The following is a 26,133-nucleotide window of genomic DNA, read 5'->3' as shown; positions in this document are numbered from 1 at the left end:
ATATCTGGCATTTATTCAGCAGCCTGTGCTGTGTTCCCAAGAAAGTGACACTTCTTTCAAGAGCTCATCTTTGGAGAGTGTGTACCTCTAATTCTGACTCACTAGGATGTGGCATGGGGCTGTCGACCTTAAACCCATTTGACATTTGTCCTGGTGAAGGGTATCTGTGGCAGGAGCAAATGATACTCACCAAGCATGAAACCAGGAAGTGGGCTCTGCACTCACTATACCGGCCTTGCCATTCCTTGCTTGGTACAAGGCCACAATGTCAAGGCCTTGGTGGTGGGCAGCAGTAGGACATGGGCTAGTAGAGGGTGGTAGTAGCGGGCTAGTAGAGGGAAACACATCTGGGGTGGGGACTCCCCAGTTCACCAAACCACTGCCACTGGACGTGAACCTCTCCTCCCCGCACCTTGGGCTTCATGCCAACCAGTGGAGATCTGAGAGATCATGAAAGCATGACCTCACAAGCTCTCAGGGTGTGTCTCAAGGGGCCTCAGAAGAGAAAGGGAGAATTTTTCACTCTTAGCCACCACAGTAGACTGAGAGGACAGATCCTCGTCTGACAGACATGGTCTATTCTCAGTGGAAGCAGCCCCCTTACAAAAAGATGAGCCCTGACTTCTGATCACGGAAGTTCAGAATTCCACTTAGAGAGAGGAGTAGGAAAAATGGGAAAAACTGATTATTTGGTGAAGGAGTTTCCCATATTCAGAAAGACTTATCCCAAAAGTTACATTTCTTAGAGACAAAGATGCGTGGCTTTGAAAACCTTGTTGGATAACGAGTTTATTGGGACTTAATGAACACAAAGAAAAGCCATTTTAACTGCCATCCAAAGCCTTCTCTTCCTCCATGCCAAACCCTTACCATCTCTGCCAGCATATTTTCCCAGTCATCTCTCTCTTAACCTCCACCTTCCTCCCCACTATATATCCTGTGTGATATCCTCATAGCCACCTCTCTCTCTAACCACTTCCACTCTTCTCATCGAGTCTACTAAGTAATGGCTATGAGTTTTCCCGCAGAGAAGCCTCTCTCCTCTCTGTTTCAGAGAGAGCATGAACTGTGGTTTTATTTTCCCTAATACAATTAGCAACTGACAGATTCCCAAGAGAAATGTCCTATATTTAGGTAAACAATCAAATCAACCAAAAGTATCCATGTGACATGAAATCTATGTGATTGACCTAATGCACCAACTCTTCATATCGTCAGAGGGAAGATTTTCTTGTATCTTGGTTTCCATTCCCACATACAACTGAGGAAGCACTCAAAGTACACTGACAGAGGGATTTACTAAAACATTTCTGAGAACTCTGAGAACTCCTCTCCCCATCTCAATGATTGGTAAGTCTCTACTATAATATCCTCAGATCAGCTTAGTCTCTAAGCAACTGGAAGGGTAGGCTTACAAGGTACCCACTGCCTTGCCATACCTCCTACCATGTCTCAAACATAATGGCACTTAGTAAATAAATGTTGAACTAAGGTGGAACTTAGCCCCTCAGGACATCCCTGGACCTTCATCAGCTACAAGATCATGTAATATCTAACACTGGCTCTAGTCAACACTATACATTGCTCAAGGTTTTAGAAATTGGCCTATTCTAGTCAGAATGGCCATTATTAAAAAGTCAAGAAGCAACAGATGCTGGTGAGGTTGGAGAGAAAAAGGAACACTTTTACACTGTTGGTGGGAATGTAAATTAGTTCAACCATTGTAGAGGACAGTGTGGCAATTCCCCAAAGATCTAAAAGCAGAAACACCATTTGACCCAGCAACCCCATTACTGGGTATATACCCAAAGGAATATAAATCATTCTATTATAAAGATACATGCACGCATATGTTCATTGCAGCACTATTCACAATAACAAAGACATGGAATCAACCCAAATGCCCATCAGTGATAGACTGGAGAAAGAAAATGTGGTACATATACACCATGGAATGGAATACTGTGCAGCCATCAAAAGGAACAAGATCATGTCCTTGGCAGGGACATGGATGGATCTAGAAGCCATTATCCTCAGCAAACTAACACAGGAACAGAAAAACACCGCATGTTCTCACTTATAAGTGGGAGCTGAACAATGAGAACACATGGACATGTGGGAGAACAACACACACTGACACCTGTTGCAGGGGCAAGGGGAGGGAGAGCATCAGGAAAAATAACTAATGGATGCTGAGCTTAACACCTACGTGATGGTTTGATCTGTGCAGCAAGCCACCATGGCACACATTTACCTATGTAACAAACCTGCACATCCTGCACATGTACCCTGGAACTTAAAATAAAAGTTAAAGAAAAAAAAAAAGAAAAGAAAATCAATTGACCATAAATGTGCAGCTTTCGTTTTGGATTCTAAATTCCAAACGTTGATCTGTCTATTCTTATGCCAGTACCAAATCAAATTATATGAGAACTCTTTTCGGTCACGGTGCACATTACCAGTTGCATATTGTCATAATAAAAGTTCAATGTAGAGAAGAAAAAAAAAAGAAATTGGCCCATTCATCCTTGAATACAAAGACAGTAGCAGAATTACTGCAGTCAGTCTCTTTATTTGAAATCACTCATTCCCTTATCCAATTTGCTATGTAACAAGGAGGGAATATTGTCTTGAGAAGGCAACCTGGTAGACTGAACAAGACATTGCACTGGGACTAGGCACACCTGAGTTCTTCTCCCGGACCAGAAAATGTTCTTTTCCTTCCTCCACTTCTAATATTCTCATTTCAATGTCTAAACTCAATTTAGATTATTGGAATAAAGTGTCTAATGAAAAATTTCCATTTCAAAGATTAGGCAAATCACAATATTCAAAAGCGAGATAGATTTCAAAGGATTGTGTGATAAGAAGACCTTCTGAACAGAAGATCACTTTCAACACAATAGACCCCTCTGCTGTAACAAAAGCAGCAGGACTCTTTTTCCCCAAGTGGCTCCCTCCGATAGTAAATGAGCAACTAAGATTATTCCTGTACTACAATGGCGTGAACGCAGGAGGCGGAGCTTGCAGTGAGCCGAGATCGTGCCACTGCACTCCAGCCTGGGTGACAGAGCAAGACTCCATCTCAAAAAACAAACAAACAAAAAGAAAAGATTATTCCTGTACTATGCTTATTACCCCAGTGATGAAACAATCTGTACCCCAAACCCCTATGACACACAGTTTACCTGTACAACAAGCTTGCACATGTACCCCTGAACCTAAAATAAAAGTTAAAAAAAGATGATCCCTAGTGTTGTGCATGCAGTGAAGCTCTTCACCTCATCTGTGGAAGGCTAAATAATCCTCAACCTGTGCTCTGATACAAACTGAGACTGGCGAATGGTAACATCATCACAGAATAGCAGTGGAATGAGGATTATGGTGGTGACAATGATGACCATGTCATTTTAAACTAAACCCTTCCTGTTAATTAATGGAAGTGAAACCAAGTACCTAATGCAAAAAACAAGTATGCTCACTTTATAATCCCAATCAAGATACTAGGTATTAAAGCTGGTAGGTAGCTTTCTGTGAAACTTCTTACTGAAGAACCGTACCCTCCTTGGTTATCCAGTGCTTATCATATGCTATTGCTTGTTTAACTGCCTTGTTTTCCTACTGGGTTGCAAACTTTGGGAGGGCAGGGAGGACCACGTCTATTTCACTCACCTTTGTGTCCTCAGTGCCTGACAGGTAACTGATGCTCCATAAACAATGCTGAATAAGTTAATGAATAAGTGCTTTATAGCGGCTTGAATAGTGTCCCTTCAAACTTCATGTCCATGTGGAACCTCAGAATGTGACTTTATTTGGAAATAGGGTCTTTGTAGATAGATGTAATTAGTTAACATGCAGTCAACTGGATTAGGGTGGGCCCTAAATCTAACATGACTGGTGTCCTTGAAGAGAAGGAGAAGACACACAAGATACACATTTGAAAGAAGGCCATGTGAATACAGAGGCAGAGCTTGGAGCAATACAGCTACAAGTCAAACAACACTGAGGATTGCTGGGAGCCACTAGAAGCTAGAAAGAAGCAAGGAAGGATGCTTCTCTAGAGCCTTCAGAGGAGCGTGGCCTTCCGACGACATCTGGATTTCACATTTCTGTTCTCCGGTACTGTGAGAGACTAAATTTCTGTAGTTATAATTTACCCAGTTTGTAGTAATTTGTTCCAATAGCCCTAAGAAACTTCTTCATGGTTGAATAGGTATTTGTATAGAGTGTGCAAATTACACTATCACTTAAGTAATTCTTTGAATCAGTCTGATGGAACTAGAAAGGCCTTGGGAGATTATATAGCTTAATCTCATTATCATTTAAAAAAATGCAGATGAAAGTAAGACTCGGAGAGAATAAATTACTGAATTAGTACTAGAATTCAGGTCCTCTTTCTCTTGTACAAATATATCATACATACAATGCTTTGACCATTTTATAAAAATAATCCATAAGTTATTATGTGATTGTTAAAGCTTTGTTGATTATGTTATCTACATTTGTGTAAGTAGATTTAAATCTTTTTTAAAAAAGAGTCTTTCTTCCCTTTATGATGGCATAAATCCTTCCTCCAATTTTAGTTCAAAAAACACTAATGCCAAAAAAGAAAATGAATTTTAAAAACAGCTAGCCAACATTCTTAAAGCTCAGACTCACGGCCTCGTGGCCAGGCATAACAGAAGATAGGACTGGAATTTAGACTGAGTCTTAATTTCTAACCCTGACCTTTCTGTGCAAACCTAGTCAAGTCTCTATACCTCATATTTCCTCAGTGTAAAACTGCACACAATCTTTCTCCAAGGTCTTAGTGAAGAAATGAGGTCAGAAGTAGGAAAAAGCTCTGCAAAGATGAGGGACTGTTACTGCAAGTAGTACATTGAATAATACCATTCAACCTCCCTGCTACCCGTCCATTCTAAAAAATGGTTTGAGTTTAGGTTTTATTGCACCATATACAGGGCCAGATTAATATGCATGGGGGTCTTAGAAGCTAAAAATTGTCATCACCCAACACACAAGTAATTCAAAATATGTTTTACATTACTAAACTGTAAAATACATGTTTTATGACTTATTTTATAACTCATTAAGATGCTTTCCTTTGATGCATGTTTTGATGTTCTTTATCATTTTTGTAATATTGTCATTCCATCTTGATCTTTGACACTGTTTCACTGGCTTTCTAGGATGAAGGTCTGGCTGCCGCTGGGGAGCCCAGCCCTGAGGCTACATCACTTAAACTCACTGGAGCCCTCACTTCCCCACCTGTACAATATAGTACTTTGGGAATGAAGGCTCTCTAACCACAAGCTCTTATTAAATTAGTACAAGACGAATTAAAGTTCAGATTTGTTTGTCCATCTTTCTGTCAAGAAGTATGTGTTCTTAAATAGCATTTGCATGTTATCAAGCTAGGCAAACTTATAAAAATTAAGGTGCATTTCAGAATGAAAGGTCTACTGAAAAAAAATTTTAGTTACTCCAGTAATATTCCCAATGTTTCTAGATTAGTGAACCAGATGATATGCCTCTTATAAATCTAATTTCCTGCCTTATTTGGTAGCCAAGTCATTGGAGAACTGGATGAAATATATCAAAATAAGAAGAAACGGAAATAGCCTAAGCCATGTGCTCTGAGTATGTAATTTTAGATCTCTGAACCACGTGCAAACAGACACTGAACCTAATCACACTTCATAACCTCATAAATTCTCCCCTTCATTCTTTTGTTCTCTAATGCACCCATGAAATCTTAATTAGAAATCTATGTTTAAAAATAATAGGACTCTTCCAAGGTGGATTTTTTAATCCTAAAAATTACATTGGGGAAATCAAGGTTCATGAAGTTATGGTTAACATTAACTATGATATGCTTTCTGAGATTTGAGTTACAGTGTGTGTGTATGTGTGCACACACATACTACAAAGTCAACATTTTAGTAGCAGTATGTTAATGGAAGCAAGTTCATGAATAATGATAATAATAATCTTAGCATTTACAAAGCTGTGTATCAATTAATCCTCACCACAACCAAATTCCAGTCTTGGAAATGATTAAACTGATGCCCAGGGAATTTCAAGAAATTTACTTGGGGTCAAGAGGTAAAAGCCTGGACTGCAAAATTCTGGTTCCTGGCCCAGGGCACTCCCTTTATACTTCAATGAGTCCTCCAAAATCTGAGATGATGTTTTATAGTTTTGTATAAGCAAATGTTTTAATTCCTTTGTTTGAAAAGATTGGTTATCAAAAGCATGGGTGATTACAAACAAAATATACAAAGCATAGGATGGTAGAAAATTCAGTTTCAATCCAACTGTACCATGTATTTCATTAGTGACTATGGAGACATAAACCTTTCCACCTACAACTCAGCTGGGTTATTTTTCCCTCATTAAACAGTAATAACAACACTGTATGTAGCTCCTCTAACTCAAATGATGCAAAAGGATTAACTTTCGTTTTCCATGAATGGAGAATCCCTGAAGTGGGGTAAGCTGTCATTTGAGAGAGAAGTAATTGCTATATATATAAAAGAAGAAGAAGAAGAAGTGGAAGGCCAAGGTGGCCAGCCCCTAAACAAGGCTGGGTCTACTCAGCAGCTGAGGTCAGAGAAGAGGAACAGAGAGATTGTATCCCTAGATCTATACCTAGAGCCTTTCGGCTTGTTTCCCAACTCTCCTCTGTGTGTGTATATTTGGATCTATATGTGCATACACGTGCAATATTTTCCAGCATCATCCCCATCCAAATTATTCTGTCCTATTTTGAATACCCAGATCAAAACATATATCTAAACACTTCATTTAGAAAATATCATCACTCTGCAAATACTGAATAATATTAACTGCCCCTGATATTGTTCATTCTCTTATTTGTGGATGAGCACTTGACTGCCTGAGAAGTTTTCTAATCAACTCTTCAGGAAAAGAGGATAAGCTGTCTTCAGACACAAGAGAATGGTTACTTTTACTGTGGTGCCCCCTAGTGCTGTTCAGATTAGACTCACTTTCTATATTTGCCAAAATACAGACCACACAAGAGAAGCAAAATTTGGAGAGGTAACAATGTTGGTAATTTTTCCTGTATTTCCTTTGGCGTAGGAGAGAATGAAGCGTGTTCCTTTAGCATGATTCACAAGATCCTTTGTGAACTGCTCCCCACCTCCCCAGCTTTTCAGCTTCATCTCCACCATTTTCCCACAGGAACACTCAACTTGAGCTATTCAGAAAAACTTGCTGTTCTGCCTAGTAAGCCTTCTGCCCCTACCCACCAATTCCCATCCGCTTGTCTGCTTAAATAATTTATCCTCCTCCTTTTAGTATTAGCTGAAGCATTATCTCCTCCTGCAGGTTTTCCTGACTCCTCAGAAGGCTGAGGCAGCCCTCCCTCCTCCCTCCTCTCATCTTCCCATTGTCCCTTGAGCATGTCACTCTTTTGTCCCCACCCTGCCTCTTGACTGTGAGTGTAAATAGTTCAAAAACCTTCTCCAATGGATGTTTATATCGCCAATGCCTCAAACGGTACCTAGCACAAGTAAACACTCAACGGAAAAAAATCTGTGTAAGGATGGTTTCATTGATAATAGGAAGAACCATAGTGTAGGAATCAGGAGTTCTGGTGAATTAACCAGCTAAGTGGTCATGAATGGTTCACCTACCCTCTCTAGGTTTCTGTTTTCTTATCTGTAAATAGACTATATCTAATACCTGCCCCCAAATTCAATGATTCTATATGTTTAATACCTCCTTTAGAAGCCTCAAAATGCCTTATGACAAGCCAAGTCAACTTCAGATGTTAATTTTTTAATTCTCAAAGATTTGCTTATGAAAAGCAAATTCAAATGCCTTTGAAATTATCTTATTTGCAGGTCTATCATTAAAGAACTTCTAAAAACTTTCTAAATTACATGCAGACATTTAAATTAAGCTAATCTGAAACAATATTTTTTTCAGGCAAACTCCTCTTTCTCTTATTAAATGATACAAAGAAAGGTCCAAGTTGTAGCCCAAAACTTCATTAAGAAACTGTGAATTCTAATTCCAGCTTTCACTGATACAGAACTGGTCAACTCACTTTCTAAGTATCTCTACTTCTGTTGTTCCCAGCTGAAAAAAAGTGATAAGAACTGAAAAAAAGTGATAAGTAGGAATTGCTGAAAAAAATCACTAAAAGCCTTCAGGTCTTTGAGCATGATGATAAAGGTGATATGAATCTTGGAAGAGCCAAGTTTCAATGGTTTCAGTGAGGTTTCTCACACCTTATAGGTCAGCTTTTTCTGCCTTTGTTTCATAGCTGAAGTTCCAGGTAAGACTGGAAGCCTGATAATTTAAGTGGATGTCCCAATGTAATATCCAAACAGTGTGTATTGGTTTTGGTGACAGAAGCACTGAATTATATACCTTATGTCATGAATATTCTTACAGGGCATTCACTTCTTTCCCTTTTCTAAACAGTGTGTTTTGCTAATCCAGAATAGGTTATTTAGATATGTACAGAATATATAACTTAAGGATAGAAAAGTATATATGTGCAAATTTGATTCCCCTCAATCCCTTCTTAGGAGCCAGGAAATCCATAAGCTTAAACACAAATACACTAACTCACATTTTGCATTTCTCAAATCCTTATATCCATTCTATGAATATATAAACTATATACTCATAAGATATTGAGCTGGAAGACATCTTATTGATCATCTGATCCTACTTTCTTATAATACAGATTATAAAAATCAAGGCCCAAAGAGGAAAGTAAATTAGATGAGGAGTGGGTAGGGTCTAACTTTTTTTCTGGCATCTTAAAAACAAAATATTCTGCATTTCATGCATGTAGATAGACCTAACCCAGTGATGAGAAAACAGAGGCTACTAAATAAACTTGATTGAAAGGAAAGCTGATGACCAAATGGAGCTTGGTAGCTATATCTGTATTTACAGAGCCATTCATGTAGGCAATTATTTTATAAGGCTAAAAAATTAAATCTAAGAAATAAAAGGGAAAATCATAATTATTTCCCAAAAACCTTTCTCTCACAATAGAAGAGGTCCAATTTAACTGGGTAAATGGTGAGCATTTCAGCTCTATTTCACCTCCAATACACATCACTGTAACATTATGTCTTATAAAATAGAGGTTTGACTTGCATCATCACTACCAACACCACCACCACCACCACCAGCCAATCCCTCAATCAAACTTCCAAACAGTATTGTAGATGAGTTTTAAATGGCTACTAGTCTATGTCTCTTTGTCAACAGCTGCTCTACAACGTTCTCTCTCAATCTCTCTGGCTCTGTTTCTCTCTCTCTCAAACACACACAAACACACACACACACAAACACACACACACACTGCTGCTATCACTGCCACCAACATTATTTGGTAAACGATCAGATTCTAGGGAAAACACACACAACCCATCTATGATATCCTTCTCATAATGAAGTTTAAATAATAAATATAAGATTAAATGTAAGGACCCATTGTGCTGTCCCAGATCCTATAACAATATAAGAAATTACATTAGCTAATTAGAAATTAAAAAATTATAATTAACATCAAGTGAAGAACTTCAAATACCTGAGCAAAAAAAAGAAATCTATTTCCAGAGTAGACAGGGCATGTTTCTTAAGCAAACAACTCAAATATACCACCTATGTCTTGCTTCCATCTCTGTGCCAGGACTATAGAAGCTAATTCTCCCCTAGAGATCACTCACCATGAGGTTTAGTGTCCTAGAAACCAGCACCCTGCTTTTCTTCCCACAGCTTTCCTTCTGTCCCAGAGTTGCTGGATGACTTGTTGGAAAGGATCCCCTCTTTTTCTCAACATCTCCTGGATATTGATAGTCCAATGTGACCCCAACCACCAGCAAGCTGTACAACTGTGGTTCACCTTTTGCTCTCTCCTGCTCAGAGCCGTTGTGCAATCAGTTAGCCTTGAATGGAGCCATGTGTCCTGTGTTTTATCATCCCATGGTGTCAGGAAATATGTAACACTGTGGTTGTTAGAAAAAGCACTCTCAGGGCTCCCAGATTGGTGAATGCACTCAGCTGTTCTATATTTGGTTACTCTCTTTGTTTTCTTCTCAAAAGAGCCTAATTCCGGTTGATGTCTTGGGCATCCGGTCGATGTCTTGGGCATCCTGCCATGGACACCTTACTCTTCCCCCACACCTTCTCCCTGAATCGCCTACTTTAATTTCACCCAAAGAGTTCTGTGAGAAGACATAACCATGTGGTGTGATGAGGAGAGGATGAGTGTGTTGTTGTGCTCACTGGTCTGCAGACCTGAGCATGACACCAGCTACACTTCTGGAATTTGGAGACACAAGCACTGCCTGTGGTACAGTGATCATAACCACACACACTCTTACCAGCCTCCACGCACTGAAAACCCTATTTCCTGTAGGCAGAAACAAGCCCAGGCATTTGCCAAGACTGCTCATCTCATTCTGGTTTCATTGGAGGTACTTAATCTCAGACAAGACCATCAGAAATCAGTTTGTATTACCTGAACTTTATCAGGGAGAAACATTTCTAACCCAAAGCAACCACCTAGAAAACAAGATTATCAGATTAGCTCAACAAAGGAGCACGAAGAGAGTATAGATTTATTTTTCTCCAGTGGCATCTTCTGCAGTGAAGAACATCCTTAAATACCTAATAATGTTTGTATATCTGAACTACTGAATAAGAAAAAATAATGCAAAAGAGAGAAGTGTGGAACAAGAATAAAGTGAAAGAAAAATGGAAATATTTTAACTATATGGGGAAAATTCTAGAAGGATAATCTCCTACTACATGATGTATTTAATAAGGTAGGAAAAGGTGAAATGATGTCTTTAAATTATCACTGGAAGAGATAGATTGTGAGAAACAATATCTGATTAAATCATTGGGGTGAATGAGTGAGCACATAGGCACACACACATGCACGCACACATTGCTCTGCTATTAATATTGATACCTTCAGCATTCTTTACAAAGAAAATCACCTTGCAGGTCTATAGAGTATATGAATATTATGGGAAAGTGGAACTGGTCTCTTTCCTATTTCCTTTTAATATTAATTGCCTGATCAAACACATTACTATCACAATGGGTAGACCAGGTATATCAGTGACTGAAAGCTTCAAAGTGACAGCTTATAAAGGGATACAAGGAATCTTGCATTGCAAAGAAAAAGAAAAAGATCTAGAAGCTGTGCCTCTGCCCCACCTCCACTCTGCCCTACCACTGCCACTGCTGAAAAGAAGGAAGGAAAGGAGAGACAGAAGGGCGTTTAACCACACTTTACAATTGCTGTGGGGAGAGGGAAAAAAAACTGAACACTTTTGGCATAAGATTATTTCCAAGCGACTGTTTGCGGCTGTTGCAGCTGCCATCAGCATGAGCTGGTAGGAAAACAGCGCCCAGTGGTGCATCTTACCTGAAGAGCAGAGAAGTGCAGGCAGATGTAGGTGAAGCACAGGAGCAGCCCCAGTCCCTGAATTACAGAGGCCACCAGCAATAGCTTGTTCCTCTCGAATCTTGGCCTGGCTGCATTTCCCACATTCTCTTCCAGGGGTTGGACCCTTTCCATCTTCACAATCTGGGTAGAGGGAAGATGAAGATATGGAAAAGGGGAACCTGCGATAAAACTGAAGTTTTCCCCAGAAAGGAGGAGGTAAAGACAAAACAAAGCCTATCAATCAGAAAATAGGCAAAGGTCCCAGGGCCAGAGATAAAAGGCGATTGAAAGAGCAAAGCGGACTCTCTCAGTTTTAACGCTGCAACTTTTGCAGGCAGGCGGGGGAACTTCTTTGTGACTAATCTGAATTTCCCCTTTACTTTCTTTCTTTTTTTTTCCTCTGGGCTAACAGGGAGTTGTTTTTGTGACATTCCAGTTCTGATTTGAGTGACTGTGAAATGACAGTCATAAAAGTATGCTATTTTCTTAACTTATTGCACCAGTAACAAATTGTGGGTCACTTGGTAAAGATAAAAATCATCATCCGTTAATGTAGCAGCTCATATATCCCTTCCCCAAGGTGTCTTAAATCATAGAAAAGATTTAGGGGAAATGCTGGCCCAAGGTTCTTATCTGCACTTTACTATGTAACTAAACATTGAACCCCTTTCACAGATTCAGAAAGAAAGCACACACAGATCATTCTTGAATGAAAAAGACAAAACAAGAAAATAGGACACTGGGTCATGCAGAAGTAAAGGAGAGATCCTTGGTTGTAGTCTATTGCATAAAAATAAACTACCTTTTGGAAGCATTTACTATGTGTCAGACACTGTGTTAGATGGACTTGCAATCTTTCTCTCATTTAACCCTTTGAGGCAAATTCAATAAACAATTATATGATTAATTTTCTGCATACCAGAAAAGAAGCAGAAGGGTATCCTTGTCTCCTTTCCTTCCACTTCACATTTTTCCCGTACATAATTTTTCCATGAATGAACAAATGAATAGATGTAAATAAGCCTTGAAGATTATTTCTTTCTTTGAGGTCGTGGCTGGCCTCTGAACTTGGAAAGTAAGAGTATTCTATCAATAGACACCAGGTACCCTTTACCACTAAAATAAACAATGAAATGAAATAAATGATAAAATTACTTATAATGTAAAGTTCAAATTGGCAAATATTTACTGAGTACATCACATGAGGCTGGCACTGTACTGGACAACATAAGGATGCTGGGGAAAAGCTGTTTAAGACGGAATAGTCTCTCTTTGTGGCCAAGTATGTCTCTCTCAGCTCCCCATAAGGCAGCCAACAGATATGTAAAGAAAGGAGGGAGAAATATTTTGGATATTGACAGTATGAGTTGTTATACCACTTCACTTCACAGAAAAAATGGAAATGAGGCATACTTAAAAGAGAAAGTTTGTGGGAAATGTAAAGTACATTTATGACTACAGTATTAATCAATTAAAATATGAATTAATACCTTCACTACAGTAATTATGCCTTGCATTAGGAGAACATACTGGTGTTGAGAAATTTAAGTTTTATCTGAAAGATAAGGTAACTAAGGCACAATATCATAGACTCCAAGCCAAAACTAGAAATCAAGTTGTATCCAAACATATTTGTCATAGTTATTCCCTTGAACAAAGCTTGTGTTACATACAGGGTGTGGAGAAAAAAGTTGAAGGAAAAATCAGTGTGTAAAGCCCAATTCTTGTGTAATAGTTCATCATAAAAGAGTATTAAAATCAGTAACTATTTACTCATCAATTTTCAAAAAATGACTAAGAGTCACAGCAAAAAAAAAAAGCCATAAATACTATTGGAAACTAGAAATAAGCTGAAAAAGTAGTAAAAACTATTCATGCTGAAAATCGTAGATAACATTTTTAAATTACTGTCAAAAGAATGAAAAAAATAAACATTTACCATGCACATACTTGTGCCTTAAGCAGCATTTCTTCTCAGTGTTAATATCATGGCTCCAAGAAAGAAAAATCTTTGCACAGAGTCATCTCTACCCACATTTAGGCTAACACTTGGATGACACACCTCTCATTTTTATTTTCTTGTCGTCCTACTACCATATTTTGCCTAGTTGTAATTTTTGTTGATGTTTAAGTGATATTTTACACTTAATTGTCTCTTTTTTTTATTGAACACGTTTTCACAGCTCTTCACATTCTTTGTGGGAAGAGATACACACACACACACACACACACATCAGGCTGGAAGTTACAGGCACAGATTTTTGATAGACTATCTAGGCATTCCAAAGTTCATCACTGGGCTAGTCTAGCATTTGAACAAATGAAATCACTATTAGAGTTATCATTGCTGACCTTTCAGTCTCAGGCACATAAGCAGAGTCCTCCATCTTCAAAACGTTTTTCAAAAAATAAAGCTTAATTGTTTTTAAAGGGGTCAAATACGTTACTAAATCTATGGGCAATTTTTTTCATTTGCATTTATTTATTTATTTTAGAGACAGGGTCTCACTCTGTTGCCCAGGCTGGAGTACAGTAGCACAATCATAGCTCACTGTAATCCGGAAATCCTGGGCTTGAGCGATCCTCCTGCCTCAGCCTCCCAAGTAGCTAGGACTATAGACACGCAACACCAGGTCTGGCTAATTTCTTTTAAAATTTCTTGTAGAGACTCCCTATGTTTCCCAGGCTGGTTACAAACGCCTAGCCTCAAGCAATCCTCCTGCCTTGGCCTCCCAAAGCACTGGGTTTATAGGCATCAGCCACCAAGCCTGATGGCAATTTTTCTTAAAGTATCTCACAAATATTAAATACATAAGCACACCAGAACAAATCAGCCTTAAAATAAAGCCACAGGATGTAAAATAAACCAAAGTAATTATCTTCCCGTAGACTATTAACCTCCTAAATGAATAGCCATTTCAAGACTACAGAAAATACGGAAAAGAAAAGGGCTTTGGCCACTCACAAGATACCTCATGTTCAGAAAGAAGCAAAAAACATTTGGGTTTTTTTTTTTCTTCGGTTTGAGGGTTTTGTTGTTTGTTGTTTGGATTTTTTGGTGTCTGGGTTTTGGTTTTGGGGTTTTTTGGTGATAAAAAAAATCTTCATTTTTCATTTATCTCTAAGTCAGATTTTCATTTGTCCATTCAACAAGACTGAGCCAAATACTAGAGGAAAAGACACAAACAAAACACATTTTTAGTCCTCAAGGAGGTCACAGACAGGAAAGCGGAATGTCCACAACCTGGAAAGTTCTGGGTCCTAGGTATCAGTGCAGAAGGGAAGGGTGCGGGGGGACAGGTGCTAATCTACACTGGAATTAGGACAGGAACAGCTTCCTTGATCTGGGAGAAACGAGAAGCAGTCTGGCCATCTGGGGCACTGGGGAGGGGCAGTGCCTGTTGAGCCAGGAGTGAGGGCAGTGGAGCCTGTTTGTGCAGTGTCAGTTCAGGGAACTACAGCTGAAGAGGAAGATGGTGAAGGAGAGTGGCTGCTGGAGAAGAGGCTCAGAAGAATCTGTCGTAAATGGACTTTTGTTACAAGTTAAGGACTTTGGACTTCATGCTGCAGCTACTGGAGAAACATGGAGAGGTTTGAAGCAGAATGTGATATGATATGATTACATTTTAGAATTACAAAAAAAATCACTCTGACTGAGGGAAATAGAAATGGCAGGTACTTCAGGAAATAATTCTAGGGGGGAAAAAAGAGACAGATATGGCAAGGCAGGATCAAGTTGGCCAATTGGGAGACATTTCCAGGGTGCTCTGTGCCAGCTGAGGGAATGAGTGAGATCTAAAATTCCACCTCTGCAGTCAGCTCTCTAAGCCCTCCATCCTGGTACAGGAAGTTTCCTCCTGCAGGAAGGGATATGTTTATCATCCCACAAAGGTGAACTTTGCTTCCCAAGCCCTGAACAAAGGGCTGTACTCATTTAAATGCAGGCTCTTTTTCTAATTTATAAACCCGCAGGGGGTGCCTTGTTCTAAAACACACAAAGACAGTGGTATAAGCTAGGGACCTTGAGTCTGCAATGATTCAAGTGAGAAATAAGGTCCTAAACTAAAGCAGGGAGGACACAAAAGGAGAAGACACTTACAGTGGCTCTTCATTCACCAGACATTCTGAGAGTGTACTCAGTGCCAATCTCTGAGCATACACAGGGAGTCATAGATAAACTCTGCCCTGGGACAAGTGATAGAGTGATGTGGGAGGTGATGGAAACAAATGCATTTTCAAATGTCAAAATCTGATTTGTAATCTGCCTTTTCAACCTATTCCTGATCCTAATGTCACTGTCCTGATTAATGTTTTTGTACTCCAGGACCTCAAAATCCAAGAATCAACTTTGAATCATCCTTGTTCCCAGTCATCAAGCTTTGTAGGCTAGCCCTGCAATGCAGTTTTTTCTTTCCTCCTCTTTGCCATTCCTATTGCTTCTAATCCAAACTCTTATTACTCATCACTTGAGCTCCTGCAGTCAGCTCTCCAAGCCCTTCATCCTGGCACAGGTTTCCTCCTGCAGGAGCTCCAAGTTTTCCTCCCAAACTTATCTCCCTCTATTTTCTGATTATTTCTAATATTCACTCTGCCTCAAACACCCTTACCCTCCACCTCTGACTATCAAAACCCTACACGTTACACATTCCCCATGAAGGGCTGTCCTGTGAGGTAGTGAGCTTGCTGTGTTCTAGAAGTACTAAAGAAAAACCTTGAAGAAATCCTGTTCAGAGAATTCTAGCATTGAGTAGAGGGTTGATAGGATCAGTGGCTCCCAAAGCCTAGTTTATCATCTGAATCACTAGGAGAACTTTTTAATGATTCTGACTCCTAATACCTTCACTCTAGAAATTCTGATTCCTTGGGTGTCTTAGTCTATTTTGTGTTGCTATAAAGGAATACACAAGGCTGGGTAACTTGTAAGGAAAAAAAGGTTTATTTGGCTCACAGGTCTGATGGCTGCAACATTCAAGGTTGGACATTTGCATCTTGTGAGGGCCTCATGGTGCTTCTACTCATAGTGGAAGGTAAAAGAGAGCTAGAGTGTGGAGATATCACATGGTAAGAGAGAAAGCAAGATACAAGAGGGAGGTGCCAGGCTCTCTTTAACAACCAGCTCTTGCAGGAACTAATACAGTGAGAACTCACTCACCCCAAAAGGAGGGCATTAATCTATTCATGAGAGACCTGCTTTCATGACCCAAACACTTCCCGTTAGGCCCCACTTCCAACACTGGAGCTCAAATTTCAACATAAGGCTTGGAGGGGACAAACATCGAAACCATAGCAGTAGGTTTGGAGTGATGTCTTTTGAAGCCATATTTCTAAAAATAAGAGCCAGACTTGTGAATCTCCCTAAACGACCACTGAAGGTCTCTTTCACCATTACTTTCTATGATAGGAAGCCTCACCCGGATTTCCCAGAAGAATGCAGCTGTTTTCACCTCTGTGTTGAGAGCATTTATTATGCTCTGTTTCATCTTGTAATTCTTTAAATCTGTTTCAGGGGGAGGAGGGAGGAGGTGGGGATGGTTAATGGGTACAAAAAAAAAAAAGAAAGAATCAAAAGACCTACTATTTGGTAGCACAATAGGGTGACTATAGTCAATAATAACTTAATTGTATATTTTTAAATAAGTTAAATAATGTAATTGGATTGCTTGTAACTCAAAGGATAAATGCTTGAGGGGATGGATATCCCATTCTCCATGATGGACTTATTTCACATTACATGCCTGTATCAAAATATCTTACATACTCCATAAATACATATACCTACTATGTATTCACAATTTTGTAATTAATTTAAAACTTTTTTAAATAAAAAATAAAATAAAAATAAAATTTCAAAAATATACATAAATAAATAAATCTATTTCAGTCTCCCCCACGATGCTGCAAGTTCCTGAGGTTAGGAGTCCTATATTGTACTCTCACAGGGCCAAATTGAATTTGCCTGCAATAGAGCTGAAACACACTGTTCACAGGACCAGAAATAATGAGAGTCTAAACAATACTGAAAACAGCACTATTAAATACAGAAGTCTCCTGGTAGCTGGACTTTGATCTTAGAGGTGAAAGATTAGCAAACCTGAAATGTATACTTTTCATTGAAACCGGATACACACCATTAGTTCAAATACAAATGTGAACTCCTGTGATGATATTCCATTTGGGTTTCAGACTCACTAGTCTCTCACTTGTCAACCCCTTTTGTTCTGATGCCAATTTTCCCTTTCATTCTTCATGTTGCTTAGTTTTTTTTTTTTTTAAATCTTGACCACTGGCAGTTATTTTAGGGCATGATGACAGATTCTAAAACTTAGTGGCACAAAACAGCTACTGAAATTTTTCTCTGAATGGAACTGTACCCATGATGTACCACACCATTATAGAAAGCAAATATCTAGACAGACTTTTGACACACAAAAAATTACATTTTAAATTGCGTATTTAAAATATGTGTGCAACGCCAAGAACATGTAAAAATCTATAAGTACATTTTTCAACTCACAATAGGATATAAGCAATTTTCTTTTTCAAAAAAATCAACTTTATTAAAATATAATTTTAGACAATAAATTGCATTATTTAAAGTATAGAATTAGATGAGCTTTCACAATTGTATACACTCACAAAACCACCAACACAATCAAGATAAACTTAATTCATCTTCAAAAGATAATTTTCTTTAAATAGAAATCATTCCAAAAGCAAATCTATACTGAATACATGAGACATGCATTTTCAAAATAAATCCAACTGAGTATAAATTAGAATTAGCATAAACCTATGTTTCTCAACTAAGGGTAGATTTGCCCCCTAGGGGTCATTTGAAAATATTTAGAGACATTTTTGTTTATCTGGATTGGGGGTAGGGTGCCACTAGTATCTAGTGGATAGAGGCTGGAGATGTTAATAAACATTCCACTCAGAATACCTCACCGCCATCAACAACAAAGGACTATCAGCCTAAAATGTCAAGAGTGCTGAGGTTGAGAAACCCTGATGTGGATACATCCATGCCCATAATTGATTAGGAATGAGGCAATACAATATTCACTCTCTGAGTTTTTGCATATGTTTATTGTCCTGTCTGAAACACCTCTCCACTCCTCAGCAACCACCCTATGAAGCGGGTACTATTTTCTCCCCATTTTACAGTTGAGACGAACTGAGGCTTAGAGAGATGAACTAACTTGGCCAAGGTCACACACTTAGTACATGGCAGAGCTGGTATCCGAATCCAGCTTTGTTTACTCTGGAGCCTGTTCTTAAACTGTGTGTGATACTATTGATCTTTTTAAATGAAATATAAGTTCTGCATCTGGCCTAGATGCCCAGTAAACAGTTTATCTAAGCAGATATTAATACACCAAATGCACACAGCTACTAATCCATTAAGAAAAAAATAACTTCTTCCTGTCAATTCAATCAAGGGTGATCAATCTTTTGGCTTCTCTGGCAACACTGGAAGAAGAAGAATTATCTTGGGCTACCATAAAACACAATAACACTAATGATAGCTAATGAGCTAAAAAAAGAATTGCAAAAATGTCTCATAATGTTTTAAGAAAGTTTATAAGTTTGCGTTGGGCTGCACTGAAAGCCGTCCTGGGCCACATGTGGACCACAGGCGGCGGGCTGAACAAACTTAAATTAGATCTTTTCTTTTCAGATTATTGATGAATGGGAGTACATCTTCCATTTATTGTGTGCTTTCTCTGTGTCAGGCACAAAAGCTTTCTTTCATTCAATCCTCCTGCGAACACTCTGCCTGATTATTACTAACACATCTTTAACACAAGGAACCAGAATCTCAGGGTAACCTAAGCACAACAGCATTGGGAGTTAAACCAAGATCATCTGGGTTTGCCTGCTTGTTTAACTGTACCAGATCACTCAATTGCTGGTGTTATGGCCTGAATGTTTGTGTTTCTGCAACCCCCCACCCCAAATTCATATGTCGAAGCCCTACCTCCAACGTGATTGTATTTGGAGATGGGGCCTTTGGAAAGTAGTCGAGTCATGAGGGCAGGGCCCTGGTCTGATGGAATTTAGGGCCTTTATAAGAAAAGACACCAGAGACCTTGAGCCATCTCTCTCTCCACCAAGTGAGGACACAGCAAGAAGGTGGCCGTCTGCAAGCCAAGAAAAGAACCCTCACCAGAACCCAACCATGTTGGCACACTGACCCAGAGTTCCAGCCTCCAGAACTGTGAGAAAATAAATTATTGTTGTTTAAGCACCCACATTATGGGTGTCTTATGGCAGCCCAAGCAGACTAAGATGTCTGGAAATTATAAAATTGTACCAAAAGAGCATGGCTTCTTGAAGTTTCTCTAACTTCTTCTGTGATAACATGAATTTTATCCTCTGTGGTAACAAGAATTTTACCTATCATTCTCTATGATAACAAGAATTTTATCCTGTTACCTTTGATGTCCTTATAAGAATATTCTTAAATGTCTTTCCTATTTTGGAACTAGAATAAAATAGTCTACGTAATACACCAAGCAGCATGTCTAGACAGAGTAGGCCTACACAAATATTATGGTGTTGCAAAACAAACAAACAAAAAACCTGTAAGCCTTTTTAGTGTTTATTGTTTCACTGACATATGTTGCATTAAACACCTCTTAAAGCTTTCTTCAGGTGCAATCAGCAATCATCAACATCTTTGTCCCAATCATAGCATGAGACACTGAACCCCAGTAAGCTCTAGTTTTAAAATTGCCTCAAATCCTCAATGGGATTTACCTCTTGGGGTTGCTATAGGGTTTACATGGGACAATGTTTACACCCATTAGCACTGTCTTACAAATAGAAGGTGCGCAATAATTGCAATAAGTGTGGTCTGTGGTCTGTGTCCACAAATGGCTGCATCCACATCACTCAGGAGCTTGGTAGAAAAGCAGAATCCCAGGCCCCACCCCAGACCTATCAAATCAAAATCCAGATTTTAAAAAGATTTGCATCCACATGAAATTTGAAAAGCACTTAGTTAAATTATTAACAGAAAGAGTGAGCTCATAAAGACTCAGAAGACTAAGCGCAGATCCCTGACAAGACACTAGAAACTTCCTTCCATAACAACATCTTACATCTTAAAACATACATGAGTTTTGGCTGAGCCCCATCCCCACCCTAGGCATCAGCAGGGTAGGAATCCCCTTACATGGGCATCTACCCTCATCTATGCACCCAATTCATCCCCTTAATTCCCTTCTTTCTCCAGCCCAGGGGATCTTTACACCATCAGGGGGCCAGAAAGCTTTCCGCTTACTCATCGAACATTTTCTGCTCCCCTTTGGGACTGAGCTTTTGAAACTCTAAAGTCAAGAGAATCTTTTTTTCTGCTCTGTGCCACCACATTCCTTCCCCCAAAGGTAATGAACATAGGCAAGCTAACTAAATGGGGCCAGGAAATAAAAGGAAATAGCCAGGGAAAAAAAATAAATTATTAATTTCAAAATAGTGCCCTGCCACATAAAGAACCAAATGAAATGGTTCCTTATGATCAGAGACTGAGGGTGGATGGAGAGAAGTATAGCAATGAGCCATGATTTTCTCTCTCTCTCTTTTTGAAGGTAGTCTTCCCTATCTCCACACTCATTACCACTGTATACAGTTTGCTCACCCCTTTCTGCCTCCTTAAGCTGTGCTCAGAAATCTTTGGGGTATGTCCTTTCTGCAAATCTCACACATACACAAACACACACATGAAAAACAAACAAACAAAAACCTCTTCAGCTTTCTACAAATTGGCTCAGGGAATTACTGTAGACCTTTCCTTCCTACTGTCTGCCATGTTCCCTGGTGTTTTCTGCTGTTCTTACCCTTATTCTTCCTATGTTGGCTCAAATTCGCCCTGGTTATATTTGGAAGAGATCTCAACTTTCTGCTTCATCACTGACCCAGAAGTCCCAAAGGATGTCCTTATAGGAACTGCCCAAGCTCCGGGTCCCAAAAATCCCTCTCCCCAGTGTTCAACCCTGTTTCTTACCACACCACCTCCCATCTGCTCCGGACTCAGTTTGGGGAAGAATAATTACACTCTTCTCTTAGCACAGACCATAGTCTGCCCTGTGTCAGGGTTATGCATGTATGCGCTTGTCTCCCCTGGGTGGAGAAACTCCAAGACCCATTCATCTTCATATTCCCCTGCTTATTCCAGCACTAATCCATAGCTGTGCTCAATACATGAACAGAATTAGACTGGATTGTGGGGTGAAGTTTTATTCAGAGTTCCTTCTTTCCTTCTGCCCCTTCAGCTCCCCACTGTTCTCTGATCCTACCTTGATTTTATTTTTGACACTCTGGGCAAAAGTCAGATCTGTATGCAAGCAAAAGCATTACTATTTCTAATTAAGCAAGTTATTTAGCTCCTATCTTTCATTTAGTCATCCATAAATGATAGATAAATAAATATAGGTAGAAGGCACACACAGAGAGAAACCGTGCCTGATACATATTAGCATTCAATAATTGTTAGTTATCACTATTGTAGCTTAAAATTGACCATGATGAGAGTATTTATACCATGGAAATTGGTAAACATTATAAATTTTTTCAGAGAGCTGCTTTACCAGCAAATGACTAGGCTAGTGCCACATATCTAAATGATAATAGTTTGGATCTATTATGGTAAATAAAACACTATTACAATTAATTTTATCTGTTTCTTTCTATTTTTTTGATATGACTACTACAAAACAAAATTTTCTGAGACAAGGTCTCACTCTGTTGCCCAGGCTGGAGTGGCATAATCACGGCTCACTGCAGCCTTGAACTCCAGGTCTTAAGCGTCCTCCCACCTCAGCCTCCTGAGTAGCTGGGACACAGGAACGTGCCACCATGTACAGCTAACTTTTTTTATTCTTTGTAGGGACAGGGTCTCCCTATGTTGCCCAGGCTGATCTTGAACTCCTGACCTCAAGCAATCCTCCCGCCTCAGCCTGCCAAAGTGTTGGGATTATAGGCGTGAACCACCATTCCCAGCTGAAATTTTTGAATTACCTTGTGATATTTGTATTGGACAGTGCTGGGGTAGATAGACCCTAACACACATGGTAGGATGATGCCGTCACGCCCCTCAGTGTGGTTCCCCAGGTATTTCTAGGAATACCAGGGAGCACTCATATGCTCCACAAATTGGTCCAGGCTGATGCTTGTCACCTCTGTCAGCTGTTCTCTCTCTGAACTGTTGTTCTTCCTGAATCTTCAGGTCCCTCCCATGATCTAATCACTTTGATATTCCAGACTGACCTCTCTATTTGCTTGTTCCTATGTGCTGTGGGTTAGGTCCCCTCCACGGGTACTAGAAATGACTAGTCTCAGCACCCAAGAGCTCAGTACACCATTTCAAGGGCCACCGCCCACTTCCTCACAGCTTTCAGATGGCAGTGGGAAAGCCAACTCAGTGCCCATCAATGAAAAAATTCCCAAGACTCCTTATACTCAGAAGCCCCCTCTCCTTTCACACTCTCTCTTCAGTTACTATGACCCAGTCTTCTATCCCTGCCCCAGATATGAGGAACAAAATTCCCCTAAAATTTAAAAAAAAAATTCCCTACTTCTAACCCTTACATTACATCGAAGCTCCTCTATAATGTGTAAAATGTGGCATTTGGTTATTGCCAACTTAGCAAATATATATAAATTTTTTTTTCATTGATCTCTTAGTTACTGCTTAGAAAAATAAAAGACAGAAAAGTGTATTCATTTTCTTTTATTACTTGTATAGGAGATTGGTTAATACAACTTATGTAAGCCATAAGAAACATAAAATATATGTAATAGATTACATACTAAACTGAGAAAGTCCCAAGTAACCACAAATTAGTCCCTTTCTAACCTCCTCACACCTTCCCATTCCCACCAAAAGAACTTTAGCTGCATCATTTCCCTTGGGAATAGGGTTGGGCAGAGGATGGGAGCCAATTGCCAATTGTATTATATTCAAATTCTTTTTTTTTCATGGAAAAACTGTCTTGTTTATTTGACTAAACAAAAATAAAATAAGCTTCATAGGAACAATTTTAAAGTCCAAAGAGACACCTACTTTGTTTTAAGGCTGTAGTAGCTGATACAGCATCTCCTTGCTACCTTCTCTAGCCTTCTCTGTGGACCACAGCAATACATTCAGAAGCCTGTTAGCTAACACAGGAGTTTTTGAACACTTTTCCATTGGTTAAATTCTTTATCACTGCATAAGGGTGGTTATCTCGAGGTTTTTATTGACTTAAATATAATCCTCAAGAGACTAGTAAGAAATACTTGCTTGTAGACCATTTCACAACACCTGGTTTTCCCTGGAAATTAGTGACTATTTACCTTTAACGATCATCTGTTTTGTTGGCTTGAATGTAGTGAAAAGGGGACACTTTTACACTGCTGGTGGGAATGTAAACTAGTAGAGATTCCTTAAAGAACTAAAAGTAGAACTACCATTTGATCCAACAATCTCACTACTGGGTATCTCCCCACAGGAAAAGAAGTCATTATATGAAAAAGACACTTGGACACACATGTTTATAGCAGCACAATTCACAACTGCAAAAATATGGAACCAGCTCAAATGCCCATCAATCAACAAGTGGATAAAGAAATTGTGATACACACACACACACACACACACACACACACACCATGCAATACTACTCAGCCATAAAAATGAATGAAATAATGGCATTTGCAGCAATCTGGATGAAATTAGAGACCATTATTATAAGTGAACTAACCCAGGAATGGAAAACCAAACATTGTATGTTCTTGCTCATAAGTGGGAGCTAAGCTTTGAAGATGCAATGGCATAAGAATGATACAATGGACTTTGAGGACTCGGGGGAAATGGTGGGAGGGGCTGAGGGATAAAAGACTAAACATTGGGTACAGCATACACTGCTCGGGTGATGGGTGCACCAAAGTCTCAGAAATTGCCACTGCAGAACTTATCCATATAACCAAACACAACCTGTTCCCCAAAAACCCATTAAAATAAAAAAAAATTTTAAAGACTAAAAAAATAATCTATTCACCTTCCCAAAACAAAGGGATTTTATTCAAAGTGGTTCTTTGCAGTAGAAACCCAGCAACCTTCAAATATTGTTCTCTTGATGAAAATAAAGTTTTTTTTTTAAAAAAGCAAAATTTCTTCTGCTACTCTGAGCCCCCAGATAAAACTGAATTGGATCTCAGGACTCAGAATATTTCTCTTAGCAAAAACTCAAGGAGCAGTTAAAAGATAAAGGAAATTAACCTGTTTTAAACATAAATAGGTACTGCACACAAGCTTTGAATTTTGCTTACTTTGCTCATTTGTACATTTTTTCATTACTAAAAACTATTTATTTAGTTCCTACTAAAGAGCAAATACAGTGCCTACTCTCTTAGAGTTTATATTCCTGTTGGAGAAAATAGACAATAAATGTATGCACAGAAAAATTAATAATCTTAGTGTTATGGACTGAATATTTATGTTCTCCAAAAATTCATATGTGGAAGCCTTAATCCCCAATGTGATGGTATTTGGAGGCTTTGGTATGTAATTAGGTCATGAGGGTGGGGGTGCCATGATGAACTTAGTGCCCTTATTAGAAAAGACACAAGAAAGATGATCCCTCTGCCATGTGAGGATACAGCAAGAAGGTGGCTATCTACAAATCTGGACGAAGGCCTTCACCAGACAATAAATCTTCTGGCACCTTGATATTGAACTTCCTAGTTCTCCAGAACTATGAAATATAAATGTTGTTTAAGCCACCCAAACTATAGGATTCTGTTATAGCTGCCTGAACTGATGAAGACAATTAAAAAGTGGTTAAATGCTGTGACCCACATACTCACACTCACCAAAAAAAATAAAATAAACAAACCCAAAACCCACAGAGTAATGAAATAGACAGGGACAAGAAGGGGCATCACTTTGATTGGGCCATCAAAGGCCTCTCTGTGGAGATGATAGTGGAGCAAAGCCTTCACACGGGTCAGTCAGGGAAAGAGCTAGGGGAAGGAAGAACATTCCAGGCAGTAGGGCTGGTATTGGTAAGTCTGAAAGCCTAAGACAAAAACAACTTTGGCATGCCTGAAGAAAAGAAAGTGGCTACAGCAGAGTAAAGCAGGTGTGAGGACAAGTAAGTAATAGGCCATAGCATTAACAAGTAGGCAGGGGCTAGACTGAATGGAGCCTTTGGATCATGAATTTTACGGAAAGCCATTGGAAGGTTTCAATTAGGAGAGTGATTTCAGATTCATGTTTTTAAAAGCCAGTTGGCTTTTGCGTGGCAAAACAGACCACAATGGAATAGGAGTTAAAGCAGAGAGATGAGTTAAAGGACTGTCAGATAAGATGTAAAGTGGCCCAGATAAGATGTAAAGTGCCTTGACTTCTAGGCCATGGCAGAAGAGGGTGACGAATTATCAGATCTGGGATATACTTTGGAGGCAGAGCAATAAGACTTACTGGATTAGATATGGTAAGTAATGGAAATTAAGGCATCAACGATAACTTGTACATCATTGGGCTGAGTAACTGTGTGGTGGTGCCATTGGCTGAGATTAAGGGGAAGACCAAAGAGGAGCAGATAGGGAGAGGCAGTTTGCAAATGAAGAGCTCAGTTTTGCACAGCTCCTCATATAAGCACCACAATAATTATCCAAGAGTCATTTTCTTTTAC

General features: G+C 39.2%; 1 protein-coding gene across 6 annotated transcripts in view; it reads right to left on the bottom strand.

Annotated features, from left to right (window-relative positions):
• Positions 1-26,133, bottom strand: part of TNFSF4 (TNF superfamily member 4) — a 305,662-nt gene that overhangs the window by 12,042 nt on the left and 267,487 nt on the right. For 2 of the 6 annotated variants that reach the window (XM_063710799.1, XM_063710795.1), the window contains exon 2: positions 11,435-11,596. The exons of 1 other annotated variant lie outside the window; for it this stretch is intronic. In XM_063710799.1, coding sequence (XP_063566869.1) covers positions 11,435-11,596 — 162 coding nt within the window. Of the gene's footprint in view, positions 1-9,722; positions 10,213-11,434; positions 11,597-12,374; positions 12,553-26,133 lie in introns of those variants that run through there. 3 more of the 6 variants (XM_063710796.1, XM_063710798.1, XM_055365959.2) reach the window with 3 other exon arrangements.

This window comes from Gorilla gorilla, chromosome 1 (genome assembly GCF_029281585.2).
Source record: "Gorilla gorilla gorilla isolate KB3781 chromosome 1, NHGRI_mGorGor1-v2.1_pri, whole genome shotgun sequence".
Classification (NCBI taxonomy): domain Eukaryota; kingdom Metazoa; phylum Chordata; class Mammalia; order Primates; family Hominidae; genus Gorilla; species Gorilla gorilla.
Note: the sequence above shows the minus strand (reverse complement) of the source record. Positions and strands in the feature narration are given on the sequence as shown.